Source organism: Sitophilus oryzae, unplaced genomic scaffold (genome assembly GCF_002938485.1).
Source record: "Sitophilus oryzae breed Bouriz unplaced genomic scaffold, Soryzae_2.0 scaffold_1521_pilon_pilon, whole genome shotgun sequence".
In the NCBI taxonomy this organism is placed as follows: domain Eukaryota; kingdom Metazoa; phylum Arthropoda; class Insecta; order Coleoptera; family Curculionidae; genus Sitophilus; species Sitophilus oryzae.
Genome location: NW_022146194.1, coordinates 2322125 through 2345956, shown reverse-complemented (window position 1 = coordinate 2345956; position 23832 = coordinate 2322125). Strand labels below are relative to the sequence as shown.

At 33.1% G+C, this 23832-nt stretch overlaps 1 protein-coding gene across 3 annotated transcripts in view; it reads right to left on the bottom strand.

Moving 5' to 3' along the window:
* Positions 1 to 22598, bottom strand: part of LOC115878739 — a 133414-nt gene extending 110816 nt beyond the window's left edge. The window contains exons 1-2 of one of the 3 annotated variants that reach the window (XM_030895323.1): positions 22288 to 22598; positions 18144 to 19009 (exon numbers count right to left, since the gene is read on the bottom strand). In XM_030895323.1, coding sequence (XP_030751183.1) covers positions 18144 to 18750 — 607 coding nt within the window. In that variant the 5' untranslated portion in view covers positions 18751 to 19009; positions 22288 to 22598. The remainder of the gene's footprint in view (positions 1 to 18143; positions 19010 to 22287) is intronic. The other 2 variants (XM_030895325.1, XM_030895324.1) reach the window with 2 other exon arrangements.
* Positions 22599 to 23832: the final 1234 nt, after the last annotated feature.

Genomic DNA, 23832 nt, shown 5'->3' with positions numbered 1-23832 from the left:
ACGAATAACCCTCGTTGAAGAAAATTCGGGCGGAATAATTTTTTTGTCCACGATGAAGAACTTTATTAAAAAAACCTTGTACCAATAAATAATCTTATGTTTAGGAATGTTTTTTTTATTGTTTTATATGCATTAAATTGTTTACTATGTTTTCCCATATACATATAACTAAAATATACTTAGGGTTCCCTATTTAACCCCGTGTGCAGTTTCTGTGCCGTAAGAGAAAGACAACATAACCCAGCTCCATATTAATACAAGTCTATTTCACCCAGATATCGATTGAACCGCGATTGCGCCAAACTCCGATTGATTATTGTTTTAGTTCTGTGTGGATTATATTTTTTTGTGCACGTAAAAGAGTCATTTTGTTTAGTTTATTGTTTCCAACTATTTTTTGATATTTTTCCAACTCCATGATAATGTGTTATAAATAATAAAAATATAAATAAAATTGAAGGTTAGGTGAAATATCAGTCAACCACTTGCCTTTAAAAACACCGACCAATGAAAACTTCTTCAGGTAAGTTGAATGAATATCCGGGTGAAATGGACTTATGCAGAATTCCATATTTCTCTTTCACTGTTTGGGCTTCACTTTTTGGAGATTAGGCTGAGTATATTTTAGTTATATGTATATGTCTTTTCCCTTTTAATATTTAGAAGGTTATGTCGTTATTTTCTATAATTTTTAATAAATATACTAAAGAAGTAAATTGTAATTTTAAGATATGTGGATCAGCTTGAATATTGAGTCTTCTTAACTTCCATCTTCCATGCTTCCATTCCAACATTCTTCCTCACTACACTCGCCCTGTACAATAGAATAACTGTTACTGGCAACCTTTAGTAACATTTACTAATAACAACCTTTAGTAACATTACTTTCAATAGTGAATGTTAGAAATTAATAGGAAAAGTCGACAAATCTCTTTAAATACCACATTCACTGGATCAATGCGTAATTGCTAGCATTTCCTAGTGAATGTCAACAATCACTGAATTTCCGACTTTCACTGTAACAATGATAATGAATCCGGATATGTTGTCAATTCGGCGGTAGATGTCCCGATATGTGTCCGAATTATCTACTGTATTTACTGATCCACGTAAGTATATACGCGATCTAGAGTTGCGATAGTATCTAAATAAGCAAATTAACTTCTAAACCGCTTATCGTAAATTTCCTTTTAATCCGAATTTCGGCGTCTTTATCGCGATTGGCGATCGATTCGTGGCGCCTGTGCGGCACATTTTTTCGGCTGCGGCCCGGTGGATGTCCATCAACTTAGGCCAATATACACAAAGTCTCGCCGCCGCCGCTGTTTTAATTTTAGACGTACACAATTCCGAATTTCCCCATAAAATAAAGCAGACTCCGCGTTTATTATCTCATACGGGCGGCAACATCGAAAGACACAAATATAAACTTTTTCGATCTCGTTTTTTCGGTGAAATTTTATCATATTTATCAATCTTGGCCTTAAAGTTTGATCGAAGAAAAGAGAAGAGTGCTGGAATTTTTTTTATAAGATCTAGATCTATTGTATCACCCTTTCTTATAGAGTCTTTGACAAAAGCCAGTATCTGAGACGGTTTTACAGGGTTCTCCATCTCCGATTGTAATTGTATTGACTGCACTGCGGCCGCGAGGGTCTATTGTGGCTCAGTTTCTACAAAGGCGTTCGACTGTGTAAATCATAAGATCATAATAATTAATAAACTGCAGCACTATGGGTTCAGGGGAACATCTCTCGAATGGTTTTAAGTCGTATCTGAGCAACAGAAGTCAACTTGTGAGGGTGAATACCACGTTGTCTTCTAGCAAGCCAATAGAATGTGGAGTACCTCAAGGCTCAGTACTAGGCCCTATTTTGTTTCTTCTTTTTATTAACGACATTGCTAACATAAACATCAGTGGTAAAATATGTCTTTTTCCGGACGACACTAGCTTCACTTGGAGCAACAAGGACGTCACGGCACTTCATAGGATTATATCAACTTTGCCTAATTTCTTAAGCTTCTCTAGGCATTCTTTGACTAACTTATTCGAACTGATGTTGAGAACTCGTGAGAGATTTAGTGATATTCTCCCTCTCCCTCTCTCACATAATTAATGAAACCTTAATAAACATAGCCTTAATGATTTGCTTCATAGTTTTTTGATTGGTTGAATACCGATATCCGATATATCGAAAAAAATACCGATATTTATGATTCCAGTAATTAAATATTTGTAATCTGTGGACTGCAATTATTGGCGGCTTATGAGGCTTGTTTGTTTCCTTCTATGATTCCCCGAACTTCTACATGGTATTTAAAATAATATCTGATAAGATAACGCGTGTTTTATTTTAAGTACATAGTTTATTAATAATGTTACATTATTCGATAATTCCATTCTTAAAATATCAATTCATTGAAATGTATATCTCTATATCAAATTTTTGAATATCGCTTTTGAGAATAAAAAAATCTGTAGGTATTTTTATTGATACGATTAAACGTACAAGGGGTTTGAATTCTGACAGATAAAGCAGTTGAGTAAAACAAAGCATGTAGTTTTGACTCACCCCGTACATACAGAGTCACTGATATATAGCCCGCACATATAATATTTTTTATTAATTCATTTAGATCAAATTTGCCAACATTTAAAGTAAAATATGGTTCCACTAGTTATAGCGTTTATAGACTTTGAGAAAGCTTTCAACTCAACGTTCCCTAAGTTGATAATAGAAGCCCTAACAAAACAAGGAATAGACATAATAATAATAATAATAATAATAATAGCTCCCGTATATAGCATTTAACGTCTTGGGAGTAGCAAGGTACAGCTTGCCATGCTAGAGCCGTTCGGTATACAAAGAAGGTAATGTGGCTAATAGCACTACGCTTCAACCGTCTATTATTTATTACCTCAGGATTGTGAATCCCAAGTACTCATTTAAGGCTGAGTCGACCTAGGTACCCAAACTATTTTTATTTTAATTAAAATAGTTGGCTGATGAAATGCCGGCTGTAGGATTCGAACCTACAACCTTGAGATTGCTAGACGAGCGCTGTAGCATTGCGATAAAAAAAGTAGTACAAGAATTAGTAGTCCCAGATAGAACTCCTGGTTTATAAGGATATCGAGATGTGGATATCGTATATATAATACAATTATGCCACCTAACTTTTTAGGCGTTACCATGAATTTGGTAATAATTGGTAGGTATACGTGGCGAAATAAAAGTATAAAAAATTTACCTACGTTTTAAAAATCAGCAATTTTTAATATTTTATTATAGACCAGCAGATTAAATCATATTTTGTTGTACTACTTTTTTTTATCGTAATGGTACCTCTACGCCACCGGGCACCACAGGAACAGACATAAGTTATATAAAATCTCTTGCCAATATCTATGTTGGAGGCAGATGCCGAATTCGGCCTATGTCCACAATAATTATACATATTGCGATTATAACGGTTACGCGGAAGAGTTTTGATTGCATTGGTTTCAACTTCTATACGGAGGGTTTTAATTTTTTGTTGTTATATTATACCAAAAAAAAATTAACCCCCTCCGCAAAGAAGTTATATAAAGACTATGTATAACCACGAAGTTGCACGCATCTGGCAAGTTTAGTATGGACAAATCGCCATATCGCAATATCGCCATATGTCTAATTATATCGGACATAGGCCGAATTCGGCATCTGCCTCCAACATATACAAAGAAGCCAAAGCAAGATTCGATTTCATTCATATAGAGGGTTTTTATTTTATTTTAGATAGTTTCCTCTGTCAATAAATGGGATAGTTTTTAGAACAAAACTTAACTTTCCATAAGAAAACTATAAATTTACTAGCGTGTACCCGCGACTTCGTTCGCGTCGAATTAATGATTTGTAATGGTGATGATAAAGCAAAGCAAGAATTTCCATTAACATACAAACTGGATAAAATTTTCCCACATTTATGTCAGCATGAGAAAAAACAATATGGCGATATTATTATATAACTTGCTAATATTTGAGGGGTAGTTTCATCTCGTTGGAATTTGACTTTCGAAAAATCCGTTTTCCAAAAATAAGCTTTTTACGTCAAGCAGTTTAAACAGAATCGCGATTAATCATTTACCTAACTTTTTGGAATACCCTCTATGATTTTTTTAAAAAATTCAAAATATGTAAAAAATCAAAACAAATTATGCGTGTCCAAGCGTTTTCCTGAAAGACTAATTGTTTTTTAAATAACAAATATTGTAATATTTGAGGGGCGTTTTCACCCTATTGGAATTTGAGATTCGAGAAACCCCACCTTATCGAATCTCTACACCCCACAGTCAATCTATTTGCCAAAAATCAGCCTTAAACGTCAAGCAGTTTAAGCAGAATCGTGATTACCTCTATGGTCATATTTTATGAAACACCCTGTATAAAATTTGAAAAAGTCTTAAAATATGTAAAGCAACAAAATAAAATATACATGTTTAAGAGTTTTTCCGAGAAACTCATCGGTTTTCAAATAAAAAATATACTAATACTTGAGGGGTGGTTTCACCCCCTTAGAATTCGAGTTTCGAAAAATCCCTTTTTATCGAACCTCTACACCCTAAAGTCAATCCGTTTTCCAAAAATCAGCTTTTTACGTCAAGCGCTTTAAGCAGGATGTGGCAGGATCGTGATTAATCAATGACCAGATTTTTCGAAACACCCTGTATACACCCAAAATAAAATATACGTGTTTAAGTGTTTTTCGGAAACTTGACTGTTTTTTAAATAAAAAATATTGTAACATTTGAGGGTGGTTCCACCCCCTCGGAACTGGAATTTCGAAAAATCCCTTCTTACCGAACCTCTACACCTTAGAATCAACCTGTATACCAAAATTGAGCTTCTTAGAGTGGTTTGAGCAGGATCGTGATTAATCAGTGAGTCACTTAAGGATTTTATATATTAGTATAGATTTAAAATATGTAACTAAATCTTATCAAATAAAAATAGAGAAAATAATAAAAATATTATAACATACTCAATTGTCTCGAATTATCTATCTATATCCAGAAAAAAATAAAATATGTGCATTGACAATATTTATTGTTGAGTAATAATGAGAATAAAAACTTAAATCCTTTGATAAAATTAATTATAAGAATTTTGGCGCCTACGATATAAAGTGTTTTTATTGTTACGAGGAACACTTCAATGGGTATTAAGTCTCCTAGATTCCCCGATACACGTCACATTTTGTTAAATAATAGAGAATTAAAAAAAATCGAAAATTGTTATTTTGTTCGATCACTTGACAACAAAATAGTTCAACTGTGGAGAGATAATTATTTACATGCATTGTTTTATATGCGATATATTTTCTTTTTTTAAGTATTATCTGATAAATACAATAAAACCACTCAATCAGATGAGTTCTATGTTCTATAGTATTAATACAAATAATAAAATGCAATATCAAAACAGATTACAATTTTAAGTGAATTTCATAAATGATAGGTTTACTACACGTATGTATATGATACTAGCGTGTACCAGCGACTTCGTTCGCGTCGAATTAATCATTTGCAATGGTGATGATAAAGCAAAGCAAGAATTTCCATTAACGTACAAACTGGATAAAATTTTCTCACATTTATGTCAGCATGAGAAAAAACAATATGGCCATATTATTATATAACTTGGTAATATTTGAGGGGTAGTTTCATCTCGTTGGAATTTGACTTTCGAAAAATCCCTTTGCCAAAAATAAGCTTTTTACGTCAAGCAGTTTAAGCAGAATCGTGGTTAAGAAATTACCCAATTTTTTGGAACACCCTGTATGATTTTTTTAAAAAAATTCAAAATATGTAAAAAAACCAAATAAATTATGCTTATCCAAGCGTTTTCCCGAAAGACTAACCGTTTTTTAAATAACAAATATTGTAATATTTGAGGGGCGTTTTCACCCTCTTGGAATTTGAGATTCGGGAAACCCCTCCTTATCGAACCTCTACACCCCGCAGTCAATCCGTTTGCCAAAAATCAGCTTTAAACGTCAAGCAGTTTAAGCAGTATCGTGATTATTTAAAAATTATTAGAAAATATTAAAAAATCTTAAAATATGTAAAACAACAAAATAAAATATACGTGTTTAAGAGTTTTTCCGAAAAACTCACCGATTTTTAAATAAAAAATATTTTAATATTTGAGGGATAGTTTCACCTCCTTAGAATTCGAGTTTCGAAAAATCCCTTCTTATCGAACCTCTACACCCTAAAGTCAATCCGTTTTCCAAAAATCAGCTTTTTACGTCAAGCGCTATAAGCAGGATCGTGATTAATCGATGACCAGAGTTTTCGAAAAACCCTGTATGCATTTTTAAAAAATCTTAAAATATGTAAAAAAACAAAATAAAATATACGTGTTTAAGCGTTTTTTCGAAAACTTGACCGTTTTTTAAATAAAAAATATTGTAATATTTGAGGGGTGGTTTCACCCTCTTGGAACTGGAATTTCGAAAAATCCCTTCTTATCGAATCTCTACACCCTAGAATCAACCTGAATGCCAAAATTGAGCTTCTTACGTTGAGTGGTTTGAGCAGTATCGTGATTAATCAGTATGTCAGTCACTTAAGGATTTTATATATTAGTGTAGATAGTCACTTGCTAGTGAAAAGTTATTCCATGATTTCCCTCGATTTTTGACCGAGATCTACCGCACGCTACACAACCAACTATTTTGTATCACTCTTTTTCGACAAATCGCAATAGTGTCATTGTTAATTTAAGTTCTGTTACAATTTCCTTCTAGATTTAAGATTTACTACCTCTAAACAACCAGCAGTTGTAGAATAAATAACATAGAATAAGCTCAGTAAAGACTTACAAACCCACAAAATTTCAAATCAAATTCAGATGTTTCAAATGAATCGTCAAACAGAACTGTCAAGGATCCATACCTTAAGGTCCCACCCAGGGAGCGGATACAGGAATTTATTTTAGGGGAGCCCAAATAAAAAGTAATGTAGAATAATATGGTTTTTAGGACGCCATTTTTAACCCAAAACCTAATTTTTAACTCAATTTACAGATTTTAGGGGGGGGGCCTGGCCCCAAGGGCACCCCCTTCTATATCCGCCACTGGTCCCACCTCCGTCTACCATGCATGAATTCATGGATAGCATTATACTCTTTTTATCCAAAGATTTCTACTTACAATACAAGGATAATTTGTCAGTTATTGACACCTATGACAACCATGCCAAATCAATAACATTACTAAAAGCAGAAATACAAAGTATTTACTGACACGACAATGGGTTTTTAACATTATTTTCAACTGATATTATGTAGTACATACATTGAACGCAAAATATACCAATATTAAAGATAAAGAAACAAAATATTTGATCTGAATTGTTTGTTTATAAATGCATAACAGTTTTTTTTGTTGGGCAAAAATAATGGCGTGCTTCTTTTGAAGTTTTTCCCCTTATTCCGGAAAATTTCATACTAAATCCTAGTACAGGAAACTCGTACATGATCTTGTATTTGTTCTTTGTATATTTGTGTAGGAAAAGAAAATAAATTTTAGTATTTCTGGAATAAAATTATACTAAAACTGTTAGCACTAGTTAACATCTTAACATTTATAATACATTGTCTCGTTTACTGCGAAGTTTTGAAACAGAAACTTGTCCATTTTATTTTTTTTATAATAAAGTATACAGAAAGACAGTAATAATATCAAGAAAAATATACCTTATATAGATCTTTTTTAAGTAGCACAAGTGCTTGTAGAAATAATACATATGAAAGATTCATTCTTAGCTTACTCAACCATTTCCAATTATGATGTAGCCTCCCTCACATATTCAGATAGGTACTCTCTTTGTAATTGGGTCCACTGTTTTCTATTGTTGGCTATGCGGGCTCAAGTTGTACCTTCTAATTTCCTAATATCATGGTCCCATCTAAGGTTTGACCTTCTTCTAGGACTCTTAATTCCTCGTGGGTACAATGGTGTACATTTTGTGGTCCATCTGTTGTCTGTCCTTCTTGGCAGGTGTCCTATCCATTGCCACTTGTGGAATTTAATTCTGTGGATGACATCTGTTACCTGGGCCCTTTTGTCGTATCCACTCTATAGGTCTTTCTTGTATCCACTCTATCGGTTATTCTCAGCATATTTTGTTCCAATGAGCGTTGTGCGATAGGTAGTATACATTGGTCGAATGTTTTCTTCTTTTCCTCCCAACAAAACATTCCTAATATCCCTGTATCCACTTTTTCCGACACACTGCCATGCCCCCTCAACGGAAGTATCCTATTTCAGTTAATATGGAACTTAAAAATGGAACGTAAATTAAAAAAATCTGAAACATCCAGATATCTTTACAAATCTAGTCTAATACAAATCTTAGACGAAAAATATCGTGACTATATTTTTTTACATAGATGGCTCGAAATCTGACCAGATTACCTAATTTCTCTGGCATTTTAACACCCGAACTCACAGCTATTTATCAGGATCTTATCCAAATTCAGAGCATGCCACCGATTGAAGCATTAATACTATCTGATTCACTTAGTTCCCTCAACAGTATTGCTTCTTTAAACTCCAAAAAACTCCTCTCTAACCTGCAGCATTCGAGATTTAGTAAATAAACTTACTGAAAGAAACTACAATGTTAACTTTATGTGGATTCCTGGACACTCTGACACTGCTGGTAACGACCGAGCAGACAAAGTGGCTAACAAGGCAACGCTCTTACATAATATTGAAGGAACTCCATCCGTTGTCGATTTCAGAAATTTCCACAAAAAAGTGTTCGGCTGTATACTTCAAAATGAATTGGACATCCTCGAGGGAACTAATAAACTTAGATCACATATGCCACTTCTTCATCTGTATCAAAATATATATTCTCTTGAACGCGGATCTTTTGGTAAAGTTGTTAGAACCCTCACAGGACACTCATATCTTACCAAATCATATATTATCAGAAATGAACCCCCTCCGAAATGCACCTTATGCAATCATTTAATGTCAATGAGATACATTCTTTTTGAATGCTTACCTGTTGCCTCCCATAGGTCTAGATTCTTTAATGCTGTTACCTATGAGAATATTTTCGCGCCTTTTAACATTTCGAAGATTAATAAAGTTATGGAATTCTTAGACAGTATCAACATAACGAAAAACTTTAATTTCTAATAATTTAAAATAACCTCATATTAACTAAAGCTTATTATTGAGCGCTAAAAAACCCTCGCTGTTGACGCGCTCTATAAAAATACCCCTCTCTCTCTCTCTCTCTGTTTTCTTCTTTAGATAAAGTGGCATTCTAGATTTGAGTATGACTGAGTTTCTTCCATAAGTACTCCATGCTAACTTTCTTCTGTTGATTTTTGGTAGTAGAGATCTCGAGCTGTGTATTAGTTGTCACAAATATATATATTCTTCTACTACTATTTCCAGTGTTATGTTATTTATTAGAATGTGTTTTCTGTCCATTAGTTCGTTGTACATTACTTTATTTTTTGCTAAATTTATTTTGAGATCCACTTTATTGCTGGCTGTATTTAGTTCGTTAATTTTTGCTTGTAGTCAGTATTCAGGACTATTGGCAATTAAGACTATGTCATCAGCGAATCTTAGATATGGTTAAGATATTCTTCATCTATTTTTAATCCTTTGTTGGTCCAATCCAGTTGATGGAAGATTTCTTCTAGTGTTGCTGTAAATAGCTTTGTGGATATCGGGATTGTTTTATATATAATTACTCTTGCTTTGGCTTCTTAGTATATATTGGCAAGAGTTTCTATATAAGGCCTTCCTATAAAAGGCATAATAAAAGCCCCATCGAAACAAGGTATTGACTACCTTGTTTCGATAGGGCTCTATTATTGCCTTAGAATATATCGAGTCAAAAGCCTTTTCAAAATCTATAAAGGCTATGGCTAGTGGAAGTTCGTATTCTTTTGTTCGGCTGATAGTTTCCCTTAGGGCATGTATGTAATCGATACGTGATACAATAGTAACATGTAGATAAATTTTCATACAGACAATTAGTATTTCTTTTTTATTTCGTTTTATATCGTTTAAATTTAAAATAGGTCTTAGACTACGTTCGTTGTAAGAAGCTTACGCAAATTAGATGATTTACTACTTAAATCCCCAACTCTTTTAGGTTACCAGCAGAGTTAAAACAATAGATTTATAGATTTCAGAGTTTTTACGAAAATAATGCTATACTTTAAATGGCGAACGATGTTAAGGTCAGTATGGTAAGACGAAAAAAAGAGACATTGTGTAGATATATTGTAACGCTCATAACCTATTTATGTTTCAATATGTTATTAATAAATAATTTCTATAATACTAATAGATTTTGCAATGTTTACACTTCTTCACACACAGTTATCGTAAAATTCTGTAAAAGATTAAATAAAATAATATGTATATTTGGTCGGAATCAGCTGTTTTCAGTAAATATTATCTTTCAATATATTTATTCTAAATGAATATTATAATCAACAAATAATTTTTTTCCTTAACTAAGACTGATTTTAGTTCTTTTTGACCTTTTTCATGTTTTCTTGATATATTTTTATTTTTTGTCACAATTTATTATAAGGGAGTGTCTATTATTTTTGTAACTTATTTTCTTATACTACTAATACAACTTTTTTTTGGCATCTTCGACAACGACGACAATATTGGACTCAAAGTAACCCAACCCGGTATACCGGTTGCGTCTTAAAAGTGGCTCACCCCTATAACTTTTTTATTTTATCAGATAAAAAAACGAGATTTGGTATGTTAGTATATGACATAAATTAGGATTGATTTACGTATTCAATTCTTTCCGGTCACTTCCTGTTTCACCAGAAATGACTACAACTTTTGATTTTTAAATGACATCTTTGGTATTTTTTACTTCGTTTGATAGAAACTTACATTCTGAATAGAATGACATAGCATATGTCAACTTCTGACATTTTCAATTAAAAAAAATCATTTAAATTTGCCATAGCCATAAATGTAGCGACAATATGACTCGAAATACCAAGTGTGTGGTACCAAATTATTCGTAAAAAATGTTTTTTTCCAGATATCCTAATGAGCCACCCTCGTTCCATTTGAAAAAATTGAGATATGATTAAAAATACGATTTGGGCATCTTTTAACGGGCCAGAACAAGACACGGAAAACATTGGACGATCAAATCTATTTTTTCAAGGCTCCTTGATTAAAAACTAGTGTTTTTAACACAGCCATGGCACTCTAGATTGAAAGTTAAAATACGATTTTTTTAAGCGAGAATTTCAAAAGTTGACATATGATAAGTCATTCTATTCAGAGTGCAATTTTCTATCGAATAAAGTAAAAAAAATACCAAGGGTGCCATTTGAAAATCAAAAGTTGTAGTCATTTCTGGTGAAACAGGAAGTAACCGAAAACAATTGAATACGTCAATCAATGCTAATTTATACCAAATCTCGTTATTTATCAGAAAAAATTAAAAGTTATAGGGGTGAACTACTTTTGAGACGCACCCTGTATGTCAAATTACTACATGTACAGGGTGAGTCTTAAATAAGTGCACATATTTTCAGGGCTGGTACATTTCGATAAAAGATTTGTTTCCTTTTTGCCGTTTTTCAAATAAGAGGTACTTTTTTTGAAAATTTAGAGAATCAAAAATTATTTTTGGCTTAAATTTTGAGAACCACTTTTTTCTGTTTTTTTTTGCTCTAGTATCAAAATATTGGAATTTTCTTCACTTATTTAAGATTGACCATGTATAGATAAAATGTTATTTCAAATCTCTTTGAAATAACATTTATCGCCTTAATAACATTTGTCGCCTTCTTTGATTCTCTCATGTTTACGAATTTATGTTGCATTTTGAGTAAAAAAAATAGTGATAAATTAATTATCTAATGTGCTTAATCGTCTAACAAGGAGTGTGTATTGCCAAGATTTGACCCGTTTGAACTTAAACGCATGAGATCAAAAAAGTAGAAAAGAATACGTACTGATTGCATAAATAATTAAACTTATTACACATCAACAAACATATCAATTAAATCTGAAGATACAGCGAGAAATTTTAATTTTTCTATTAATTTGATTGAAAATAACAATAACAATATATAGGGTGGTCCCAATTGCATTCGGGAAACTTAGGCAGCATATTCTGCAGATCAAAATATGTAAAAAAGTTCGTATAAATTTATGTCCTAAAATGCTTCGTTTCGGAGATTCAGGGTGTAGAAGTTTTATTTTTATTTCGATTTTTTCTAAATAATTTATGTAGTACAGTCAATCTGGCACCTTTGACACCCATAAATTTATCCCCCCCCACCCTCATACTTTACCATACTGAAAAAGCTTAAATTTGAAAATTCGTATCCCCCTACACCACCGTTTTTGAAAAAGTCAAAAAATTTTGAATTCGATTTTCTGGGTGAACCGTAGATCCCACAGAAAATGTTATGGAACAAAAAATGAAGAGAATTAAATTCTCTACATTTTCATTTCTAACTAAAGAACCTCTAAAACCTACGGGGACAAAGTTAGAGGGCGCCAAAGTCACTCAAACGCAACTGTCGCAAAGTTTTTAAAAGCAGAGTAAAGAGCATAAAAAAAACTATCAAATTGATGTGTAACTTTTTTTACTGTTTACGAGATATATTGCATTCATTCTCACAATGTGTATGCAACTTTCATGAATTTCTCATGCCAAAAAATACCCAGACACCTATTTTCATCCAAATAATGACAACAGTGCAGGGCCCGTATTCTGTAACTTTGAAAACGCTAAGCGCTTTTAGACGCTCAGCGTATATGACGTTAATTTTCGCTGAGCGCGCACTTAATTAACGATTTCGGTATTCTCATCTGACGCGCTTAGCGTCTTTACTGATTGCGCTGAGCGCTTTGAAAACGGTTGCCTTAAAGGATCGTTTTGCTTGTCGAACTGTCAGTGAAAATCGAAAAAATTGTGATTTTGTGCGTTATCTTGCTCTTTAGTGAAAATTACTACTTCTTCTATCAATTCCTCAATAAGTAATTGATAATTTACGACTTGGCAGCTATAAATATTGTTCAAAACATCGAAAATGCTGAGAAGCGACTTCAACACTTCCCTCGTATAATAAGAATAATGACATATCCATAGAAAAATAGCTTGACATAACTCAACAATAGGTTATGAAATTCACGTAACATTGACATTTTTCATTGTTACATGCGTCAGTTATCAACTTTTGACTATTACCTACATTAGACATTGTGATGTTGCCAATATGTGCTCAACGCGTATCCAGAACACGATTCGCATGGCAACGAGAATACCAAAATCGACTGCCTTGCGTTTCGCTGATCGAATACTTGCGCTCACCGCTTTGAAAGCGTAACGTTTTTATGTCAAAGTTACAGAATACGGGCCCAGAAATTATTTGGAAAAAAACGAAATAAAAATGAAACTTGTACATCCTGTATCTAACGAAACCAAGCAATTTAGGACATACATTTATACGAACTTTTTTTCCTATTTTTAGTGGTAGTAAATGCTGTCGTTTCTCGAATACAATTTGAACCACCCTGTATAAATATTTATTGAGTTTTGTGGTAACTCAATTAAAAATTAAAATATTAATTAAAATAAAAAAACATACAGCAATATACATGTGTTTTTTTTCCTGGAAGTACACATAGTTAATCGTAAACAAATATACGACCAGACATTTTTTATTAGGTACCTATTATTGTACCTGTATTGTTTAAGAGCTAATCTATTTTTATTTAACCCGTATCAATTATTAAATAAATATTTTTATTATTATACACAACACTTAAGTTAGAACACTTACAGCTCGACTGAGTGTTATATTGGCATTTACTGGACTTTCGTTTTTTGGGTGCAGTTGTTTTATTACTTATTTGTAATAATAATTTTCCAGTAATCATTTTACGAAAAAAAGTTAATTAGAAAATCGTAAAATAAAATTATATTCCTTCTGATATAAATACCAGGTAGGTATTTCATAAAAGTGGCTCACCCCTATAAGTTTTTTATTTTTCCAAATAAAAAAATCAAGACTTGGTATGTTAATATATGACAAAAATCAGGATTGACTGACGTATTCAAATAGTTTTGATCACTTGCTGTTTCAACGGAAATTACTATAAGTAAATAATGTAAAAAAATACAGAGGGTACAATTTAAAACTCAAAAGTTTAAGATTGGAGGAAGTGGCCGAAAATAATTGAATATGTCAATCAATTCTGATTTATGTCATATACTAACACACAAAATCTTGTCTTTTTATGTAAAGAAATAAAAAAGTTATAGGGGTGAGACACTTTTAAAAGACACCCGATATAACTATAGATATATTGCTTTGAATTGTTTAGATTATTTTATTTAAATTAACATTAACAAATTTTTCCATTCACAGTTGTATTTTGCAAGATTACTCATTCAATCTACCTATTATTTAAAAAATAACTATTCATAATAATAACTTTATAAATTTTAATTACTACTAATTTAAAAAATGTTTCTTGTCAGCACAATTCGATACAAATCCTATTTGGCATGAAAACATTTATTGTTTCACAATATTACAAAAAATAAGTATTATTATTTGTTAATATTGACATATACTAATATTAGCACACACTATTTGAGCTCATGTATTGTTTTATCCCAATAAAATATTGATACAATTAGTAATTAAAATTATGTATTATCAAATTTTTAGGTATATTTTAGGAAAAGTTTATTAAATGATATTTGTTCAAATATTATATATTCATCATTCATATTTAGTGAAATATAAAAATTCTTCTCAATTACAGTATGACTAATTTAAAATTTGAATGAAAATAATTTGAATACGCAAGGTAATAATTCAAATAAGACACTCAAAAAGTAAAGGAAGCCACACACAAGACAGTTTTTTCTCAAGCTTTAGACTGTGTAGTCCAAGCTTTCAGATATTCCTCAACGTGTATGGTGAAGACCTTGAGACTACAGTGTCCGGCAATAGTGTATCGGGCATCTGTAGCTCCTATAATAAAAACTTTTATTAAGTGCAGATCTAAAATATATACTAGGATGAATTTTAGGAAAATATTTTAACTTTAATAGGGCGTGGTTCAAAAAAGTGTGAGTGGGTTGGGATGACTTTTTTTAAATGGAACACACTGTATATTATTGCATTTTTGGCTTCCTTTCTGATCGCTTTACATAATCCTAAGATACTATTAAATATGTTTCTATAGTTTCAGAAATATTAATAAATAAATAAAAAAAAGCGTTTTTAAAAAGCCTTATTCTTCAAACTTTATTAAAAAAATTATTAAAAATATCAGAAATATCCTGATATCAAAACTATACTAGGTATGTACTATAGTTGGTCTGTACTTACTTTCCTATAAATACCGTAATCTTAAACCATACAGGGTATCCAAAATTCTTTGCGAAACTAAAATATGAAATAATTTTTTTCTTTTTTTTTAATTGAACACGCTGTATATTATATCTTTATTAGATGTAGAATTAAAAAATGCAATTTTTTTGTATTTAGAGTATTTCAAAAATTTTAACGGTTTGACAGATATTATTTTATTAAGTTTGGCGTAGAATTTTGAACACCCTGTATGATTTAAGAATACGATATTTACAGTAAAGTAAGTATAGACCATCTAAAGTAAATGCCTAATAAAGTTTTGATTTCAGGACAGTACTTGTATTTTTAATAACTTTTATAAGAAAAAAAAAACAAAATAAAACACTAAATCACCACAATACACCAAAACATTTTTGTGTTTTGGTGTATTGGTGTATGTAAAAGTGTTTTGGTGTATTGTGGTGATTTAGTGTTTTATTTTGCTGTGTAACACCAAAGGTTCCAACCCTCAACTGTAATTTTTTAAGAAAGGCCGAAAAATATAAACTCTTGGACAAAATTATCGCACCACTTAGCTTTTAAAGATTTACTTTTTTTAAGAGAAATAAAAAAAATTGAATAATTAACATTGTTAACTGTGCATTATTTATTAGCAAAAAAGCATCATATTCTATTCAACAAAACGATATTTAACTAACTAAATGCATTTTTAGGGGAAAAATAGATTTTTAATAATCTCAAATTCAATACAAAAATAAAACAATAGCCCCAAGAACAACCGTAATGCACTATTAGTATCGTGTGTTGCCACCTCTAACTGCAATAACCGCTTGAAGTCTTCGTGGCATTCCTCTTAACAAATTTTGAAAAGTTTCCTGTGGAATGTTTTCCCACTCCTCACGCGCAGCCTGTTCCAGTTCAGCTAATGTTCTGGGAGGAGGATTTCTTTGCCGAATACGCCTTTTTGACATGTCCCAGACATGTTCTATTGGATTCATGTCGGGGCCGCGTGGAGGCCAGTCTAAAGTTGTAATTCCCACGTGTGCCCACGTCATTAAGGTATTGCATAACATCCAAAGCCACGTGAGGCCGAGCATTAACATGCATTAGTAAGAAATCCGCTCCTATGAACGGCGCAAATGGAACTACATGTTCTTCAAGGATCTCCAACACATATCTGCGTCCATTAAGGGCATCAGGTCTAGGTAGAGGCACTAACTCCGTACAGGCATCGTATTCGATGCCTCCCCAAAACATAAGACTTTCTCCAGCAAATGGTTCCCTTGGAGATATGCATGCTTGGGCAAATCGTTCACCGTCTTTTCTCCAGACTCTACAATGACCGCTTGGTCATCGCAATCCAATTCTCGTCTCGTCTGTAAACAAGACGCGCCTCCAGTCATTTAAATTCCATCCCGAGTATTGTCTTGCAAATCTTAAACGACTGACACGGTGTTGTCTGGTGAGGAGAGGTCTAGTTGCCGGTTACTTAAATTCGCTTCATGGAGGCGTCTTCTAACTGTTCGCTTCATGGAGGCGTCTTCGATCTGAAATATTGATATGGCGTACTTCCCTAATCAAATTGTTTAAGCTACGGCTGGTAGATGTTCTGTTTCTTAGAACATTGAGGCGCAAAAAATTGTCATCTCTTTGAGAAGTAGCTCTCTGTCGTCCTTGTCCTGGTTTTCTTGTATAAGTTCCGGTCTCCCGAAAACGCTGCACAGCTCTTATAACCGTTGTGTGATTCACGCCTAAAACGTCAGCCACATAACGGTAACTTCGACCTTCTCCAACTAAAGTTATTGCTTGGAAAGCTTCATTTTCAGTCAAATGACGTGACGCTCTATCCATACTCAAAAGATGGAGTGGTTTATGTTTCACAACCGTAATTTTTTAATACCACCTTAAAGACACCTTACTGAAATTGTTTGCCTTAGGTACATGTAGGGAAAAATGCAAAATAAGGAATTTCAATAAGCAGAGTAAAACACTAAATCACCACAATACACCGGACGCGCGTTATTAAATTGATGATTAGCAGATTATTATAAACTGATGTCTATAATCATCTGCTGATGATGCTAACATGGTTAGTGAAACGCGAGTCCAGTGTAAAAGTAAAAGTGTTTTGGTGTATTGTGGTGATTTAGTGTTTTATTCTGCTGTATAACACCAAAGGTTCCAACCCTCAACTGTAATTTCAATAATTCAGAAAAAATTGACCTTAAACACCAAAATAAAGTGTAAGCATTGTTTTTGTCCAGCTCTGTTTTTCGCACGAGCAAAAAAAACTCCTGTTTTAATTGATATTTATTATTTTCTTAAAGAAATAAGCCGTGGTGCGATAATTTTGTCAAGGAGTGTATATATTTTTATTTATTTATTAATATCTCTGAAAGTATCGAAATATATTTACTCATATTTTGGGATTATGTAAAGTGATCTGAAAGGAAGCCAAGAATGAAATAATATACAGGGTGTTCTATTTAAAAAAGGTCATCCCGATCCACTCACACTTTTTTGAATCACCCTGTTAAAGTTAAAATATTTTCCTGAAATTCATCCTAGTACATATTTTAGGTCTGCACTTAAAAAAATCCTAAGTTTTTATTATAGAAGCTACAGATGCCCGACGGACTATTGCCGGACCCTGTATAGTACTTTTCAAAACAAACCTTAGTAAAATCCTTAAATATATATACAAGGTTAAAATATAATTTAAATAAGACTTACCAAAATTGGTAGCGCACACTTTCTGAATGACTCTCCTAATCCCTTTCACGTTTCTACCTTCCGCACTCTCCGGCTGACTAACCGCCATCAGTTTCCTGTCCCCGGCGAAATTCAGGAACAGAAAGTACTCCCCGTGCACTCTAATGTTCGCCTTGACTAGCTTCCCCCGCTTTTTATTATCCTTCCTACAGTCCCCCGTCAAATTCGCGAACTTCACCATCACGATGTCGTGAATAGGGTACGACGCGTTTTTGTAGACCTCCTTCACCGTGAACTGCACTTTGTACGACTTCTTTTTGCTTCTAGTCCCTTGAAAACTCTGCGCCTTCGCTCTGAGCACGATTGGAGCGTTGAACGCCTTCCAGGAAACGTGTTCCTGCACGCATTTTGACCGAGAACGCGAATTTTTGACTCTAGCCGCCCGATGGAGTCGCGTTACAGTTCTTTTGGGGAATTCCTCGAACACCAGAGCGTCTATTTCGCCTTGGTAGTGTCTGGGGGGTAGTACCATAGTGTCTTCATCGATGGGGAAGCCGAAACAGGCGATGGCGATCCAGGATAGCAGGAGGAATAACGAAAACCATAAGCATTTTTCTGGAGTAACCATCGTCGGAGGAGAGACGTGTTACTGGGTGGGGGAGGGCAGTACCAATTTGGCCTTGTCCAAGTAACTGGTGGTCATTGTGGGGGAAGGTCGCGCTTGTGGCGCCACCATCGTTTTGGGGAATGGGAGATGATTGGTCGATGGTCGTTGGTGGCTGAAGTCACATCGTTGTCGGTGGCTAGGATGGGGGATGATGGTGTGTGGTCGTTCTTTAGTTTCTCCTGGATGTGATTGGAGGTCAGTGATGATGCTTATTCCTGTTCTGTAAAAATAGATTGTCATCAATAGGGAACCATCATTTTTTAAATTGTAATACGAATTTGGTAGCTTTGAATGTTTGATATTAAAATTGAAAATCAAATGTTCAGTCAGCTGCTATATTGATAGGCTCTGATCATAAATTCGAGATAGGTTACGGGCAGCTGCTAGTAAATAGTCAAAAAACAAAGTAAACTTAAATTCGCTTTGCTTTTTGACTAGTATGGTATTCACTACCTAAGTTTGTTCTAAATATAGTTGTCGAACTTTGCGTTCTTTTGAATACCAGGTGTTTCTCAAAAGTGGCTCACCCTATAGCTTTTTCATTTTTTCAGATAAAAAAACGAGATTTGGTTTGTTAGTATTTGACATAAATTAGGATTGACTGGCGAATTCAATTGTTTTCGGTCACTTCCTGTTTCACTGGTAATGAATACAACTTTTGATTTTTAAATGGCACCCTCAGTATTTTTTTACTCTAATTGATAGAAAATGAGACTCTGAATAAAATGTCAATAATCACATGTCAACTTTTGACATTTCGCATAAGGTTTATTTGAAATTGTAACATGCGGTTCTTAACGACATTTTGACTCGAAATATCAAGTCGGTGGTACCAATTTATTCTTAAAAAAATGTTTTTTCCAGATATACTAATGAGCCACCCTCGTTCCATTTGAAAAAATTGAGATATGATTAAAAATACGATTTGGGCATCTTTTAACCGGCCAGGACAAGACACGAAAAACATTAGACGATCAAATCTATTTTTCCAAGGCTCCTCGATGAAAAAATAGTGTTGTTAACACTACCATGGAAAATAAATCATGAAAATGTCAAAAGGTCACATATTATATGTCATTCTATTCAGAGTGTCATTTTCTATCGAATAAAGTAGAAAAATACCTTTATTACAATTTGAATACTGATAAAAACAAATAAAAAAAATTGTTAAAAAGGACAACTTATCAGCAAGATCAATATAAATTGAAAGAATAAGAATAAAAATTGAAAAAATAAAAAAATGCAGTATTTCAAGTATTGAAAATTCATAATTTTTTTATACCCAGTTTAAGGAAAAATATATTAATTAAAAATAATTTGAAAGCATTTTTATCTTGACTAGATTAACTGCATTGTATTACTTGTGATTAACTCGTTTTTGATATATATTTAGATAATAATCTTTTATTAAGAATTTGATTGAATGACGAGTTTTCTATTTCGAGTTAAATATATTTAAAAAAAAGTCTGGAAAAAAAGTAAAGATAATCAGCTGTTTGATATAAAATAATGATAGTACAAGCCTTGACTTGATTATTGAATTTTAGTTTGGATTTTACTGAATCGACTTGACAACTAATTAGAATTCATTTTAAGTGTCTCACATTATGGATTCCAATGAACTACCTAATAGAAATTGTTGACAGAAATGACAATTCAATTCATAAATTTCATACTGATTTTTGAAGTACTTCTATGAAATTTTTAAACTGAAATAAACATTTTATTTTTTTAGTTTTATAATTTGTTTCGTTATATTTTCCAGATACTATTTTGTATAATTGTTTATTAGGAGTAAAAATGACACTTTTTGTGGCGAGGCTGTACGTTTGACATTTTTTGACATATACATCCGTGGCAAAAAAAAGTCATTTTTACTCGGAATAGAACATGCTATTTTTTCAAACGCCACAAATACTTTTTTTAAACAATTTCAAACGTTCCAAATAATATAAAAAGATTTAAAAGTAATACCTTGTATGTAATTATATATCGAGAAACTATGGTTACGCTCGTTGAATTTGACACTTTATGTCAGTTTAATAATATATTTTCGTACTTTTATGCTTAGGCGTAAAAGTGCTTTACTTTAATGCCTAGGCGTTAAAATGACTTTTTTTATTTTGTCAATCGCGTGGCAAAAATTAATACTTTTGTGACGTTTGAAAAAAAAATATTAAAGAATGTGTATTAATTTTTTTTTCAGATATCAAGTAATAATGAAGAAAAATTGCAGAAAAATAAATCTATTTTTTTTAATAGCTACACAGTACATTTTTGTAATAAAATTACTCCAAATTAACTAACAATTGACTAAAAAACTTCCTGGAGTAAAAAGAGTACAGTATAATAAAACACTAAGTGGTGAATTACTGGTGACACTAACATTTTAAATCACTAAAGTGTTTTAAAAAAGTGTTTTGGTGTATCGTGATCAGCGCGCGTCCAGTGTATGAAATGTAAAGTGTTTTGGTGTATTGTAGTGAATTAGGGTTTTATTTTCCTATTATAACACAAAAGATTCCAACCCCCAACTGTAAGTATAGTGATGATCGAGACTGAACTTGGTTTTGCGCTCTCGGTTTTGATTTTGCACAAAAAGCAAGACCAGTGCAAGACTTATGCAAGACCAAGACCCAGCATGCAAGATTTCCCTGTCCTGTATTTATATCACACTAGTTAAGGCGCTCATGTTTTTAAGCATTCAAATAGATAAATATGATAAAAAAAGTTAATTATTTGATCAAAATTAAAGTTCTAATTGGTTGCAAATAGTGTTTTCCGATTTTTGACTTGCAGAGTGCAAGAGTCTTGTATTTGCTCATCACAAAAAAACAGAAATTTCCAATAGATTGATACATTTTTTCGGAAAACCTACTAAAACAATAATACAAAAAATTGTACAAATTTGAAAGTGGTTGATAGTTCCTGGCAAGCTTAAATCAGTTTTTTTACTTGAATCAAAATCTGACTTGAATCGTTTTGAATTTGATGCAGTTCTGTCAATTTTTTGAAGAGAATACTACCAAAGTATTTTGTGTAACTTCATTTTCCTTTACAGATTTAATTCAGTACTTTTATTTTAAGGTAAGTGCTCCAAATAAAGTTAAAACGATTTCTTTCAGTAAAGTCACAATTACTTTTTTTGCCATTTTCCGCTTTATTTTCAAATCCAACAAAAATTCCAGAAGAAGAAAAAAACCGCATGACCATGTTCTAAATATCATTTAGTGTTTAAATTAATAATTATATAAAGCTTAAATTATTAATTATATTTAAGCACTAAATATCATTTTTTAGTGCTTAAATTATTAAAAAAATATTTTTTTAGAAAACAGACCGTCTAAAAAATCTGAAACAAATTTACGAAAAATTTAAATTTCCTGCCGAGCTCAATTCAATTTTTTTACTCGAATCCTGCTTTCAATTTTTTTTGAAAATATAAACTAGACTTCTTTAACACTACTCATCATTTTCCTTTCAAAATTTATTTTGTACCTTTATAAGGCGAGTACTCCAAGTAAAATTAAAACAACTCCCTCAAACGTGACACAAATAAAACACTTCCACTTTATTACCAAATCCAGAAGAAAAAAATGAACTTTCCAATTTTTTTTTCGCGTTCCAAAATATTATCTAATATTACAAAAAAAGTACCGGCGGCAGACGCGCACGCACTCCTCGTCTCACCCACCCGCTACTAGCCTCAGAATAGTAATCGTTGGTGGCGGTACCGTATCACCGGTGCGATCTAAACTGTGACACGGTCGGCGTTGCACTAGCGTCTGGCGGAGGCGACGCGGCCCTCTGGCGGTGCGCGTCGCAAACTCCCGAGGTGGCGGCGCCTGTTGCAGGACGCTGCTGCTGATGCACCGAGGACGGCGACGCCGGCGGCTTAAAAGGATAACGCAGGATGTGGGAGTGAGGTTAGGAGGGTGGAGTAGGTCCTTTGGAGCGTGGGCCCAACACTCATCAATCATCGGGATGATTCTTAACTTTTAGTCTCTCTTCTAAGACTTGGCAATTGTGTTTTAATTTAGAGTAGGTGGTTTTATGAAGGATATCCTAAATGGATAATACAGGAAATGTGGGTGTCTACAGACCCCACTTTCTAAAGGGTTATCTGGATCATTACGAAGTGCGAAAGGAGTTACATCAATCTTATAGAGTTTTCAGTTATTGTTTCTTGTTATTTTCCTACTTTTATATACTTTTATATAGCCAAGGATTTCATTTATATCGGTCTTGCCCATTCGTGGACTCAAAACGCCTTCCGTCTTCCCATGAGACTCTAGTCTGTCACTCTGAGCCGCACGCGCCGCACTCGTCGCATTTATTCGCACCGGACGCAACGGACGCATCGTACGAATCGCAATATATTTGATATCATCGCATATTATATTCGGATTTTCTTCCCGCATTTTTATTTTAGTGCAATCCTCGAAGCGGGATAGTACGAAACTTCTGTTTTTTACGTTCGCTTCCCAAATGAGTAGTAGTTCTGATGAAGAATTATTTGCAATTGCGTGTGCATTTGAACAGGCCGAGCAAAGGAACAAGAAAAAAACGAATTTAGATCCATAATGGTAAATATGAAGAGGAAATTGTATGGAGAATTTCATTCTGCAACCTTGTTTGATGACTTGATAAGATATGAAGCAACGGAATCTGAACGGATTTCCGTGTTTACGATACGTCCGATACGTATGTATGTGCGTTATCTCATTTAAAATGAGGCAAATCATAATTTTCGTCCGTTCCGTGTGTCCGATATGTCCGTCCGATGCGAATAAATGCGCGCTTACCTTTATTCGCTATTTCGTTTCTTTTTGCCCCTACTACACCCGTATTTGCCAATCGAATTTCTCATCAGTCGCTTCCGGAGTCCTGTCTGCGGTGATAAGCGTGTTTTTTTATATTTCTCGACAATAAATGACAACGAACAAGAAATAATTATGAGCTCCTTGCTAGTTATAAGCTCACAATATTCGCAAAAATCCACATTATTTCCATATTTATTTGAGGATGAACTAAAAAATTTTT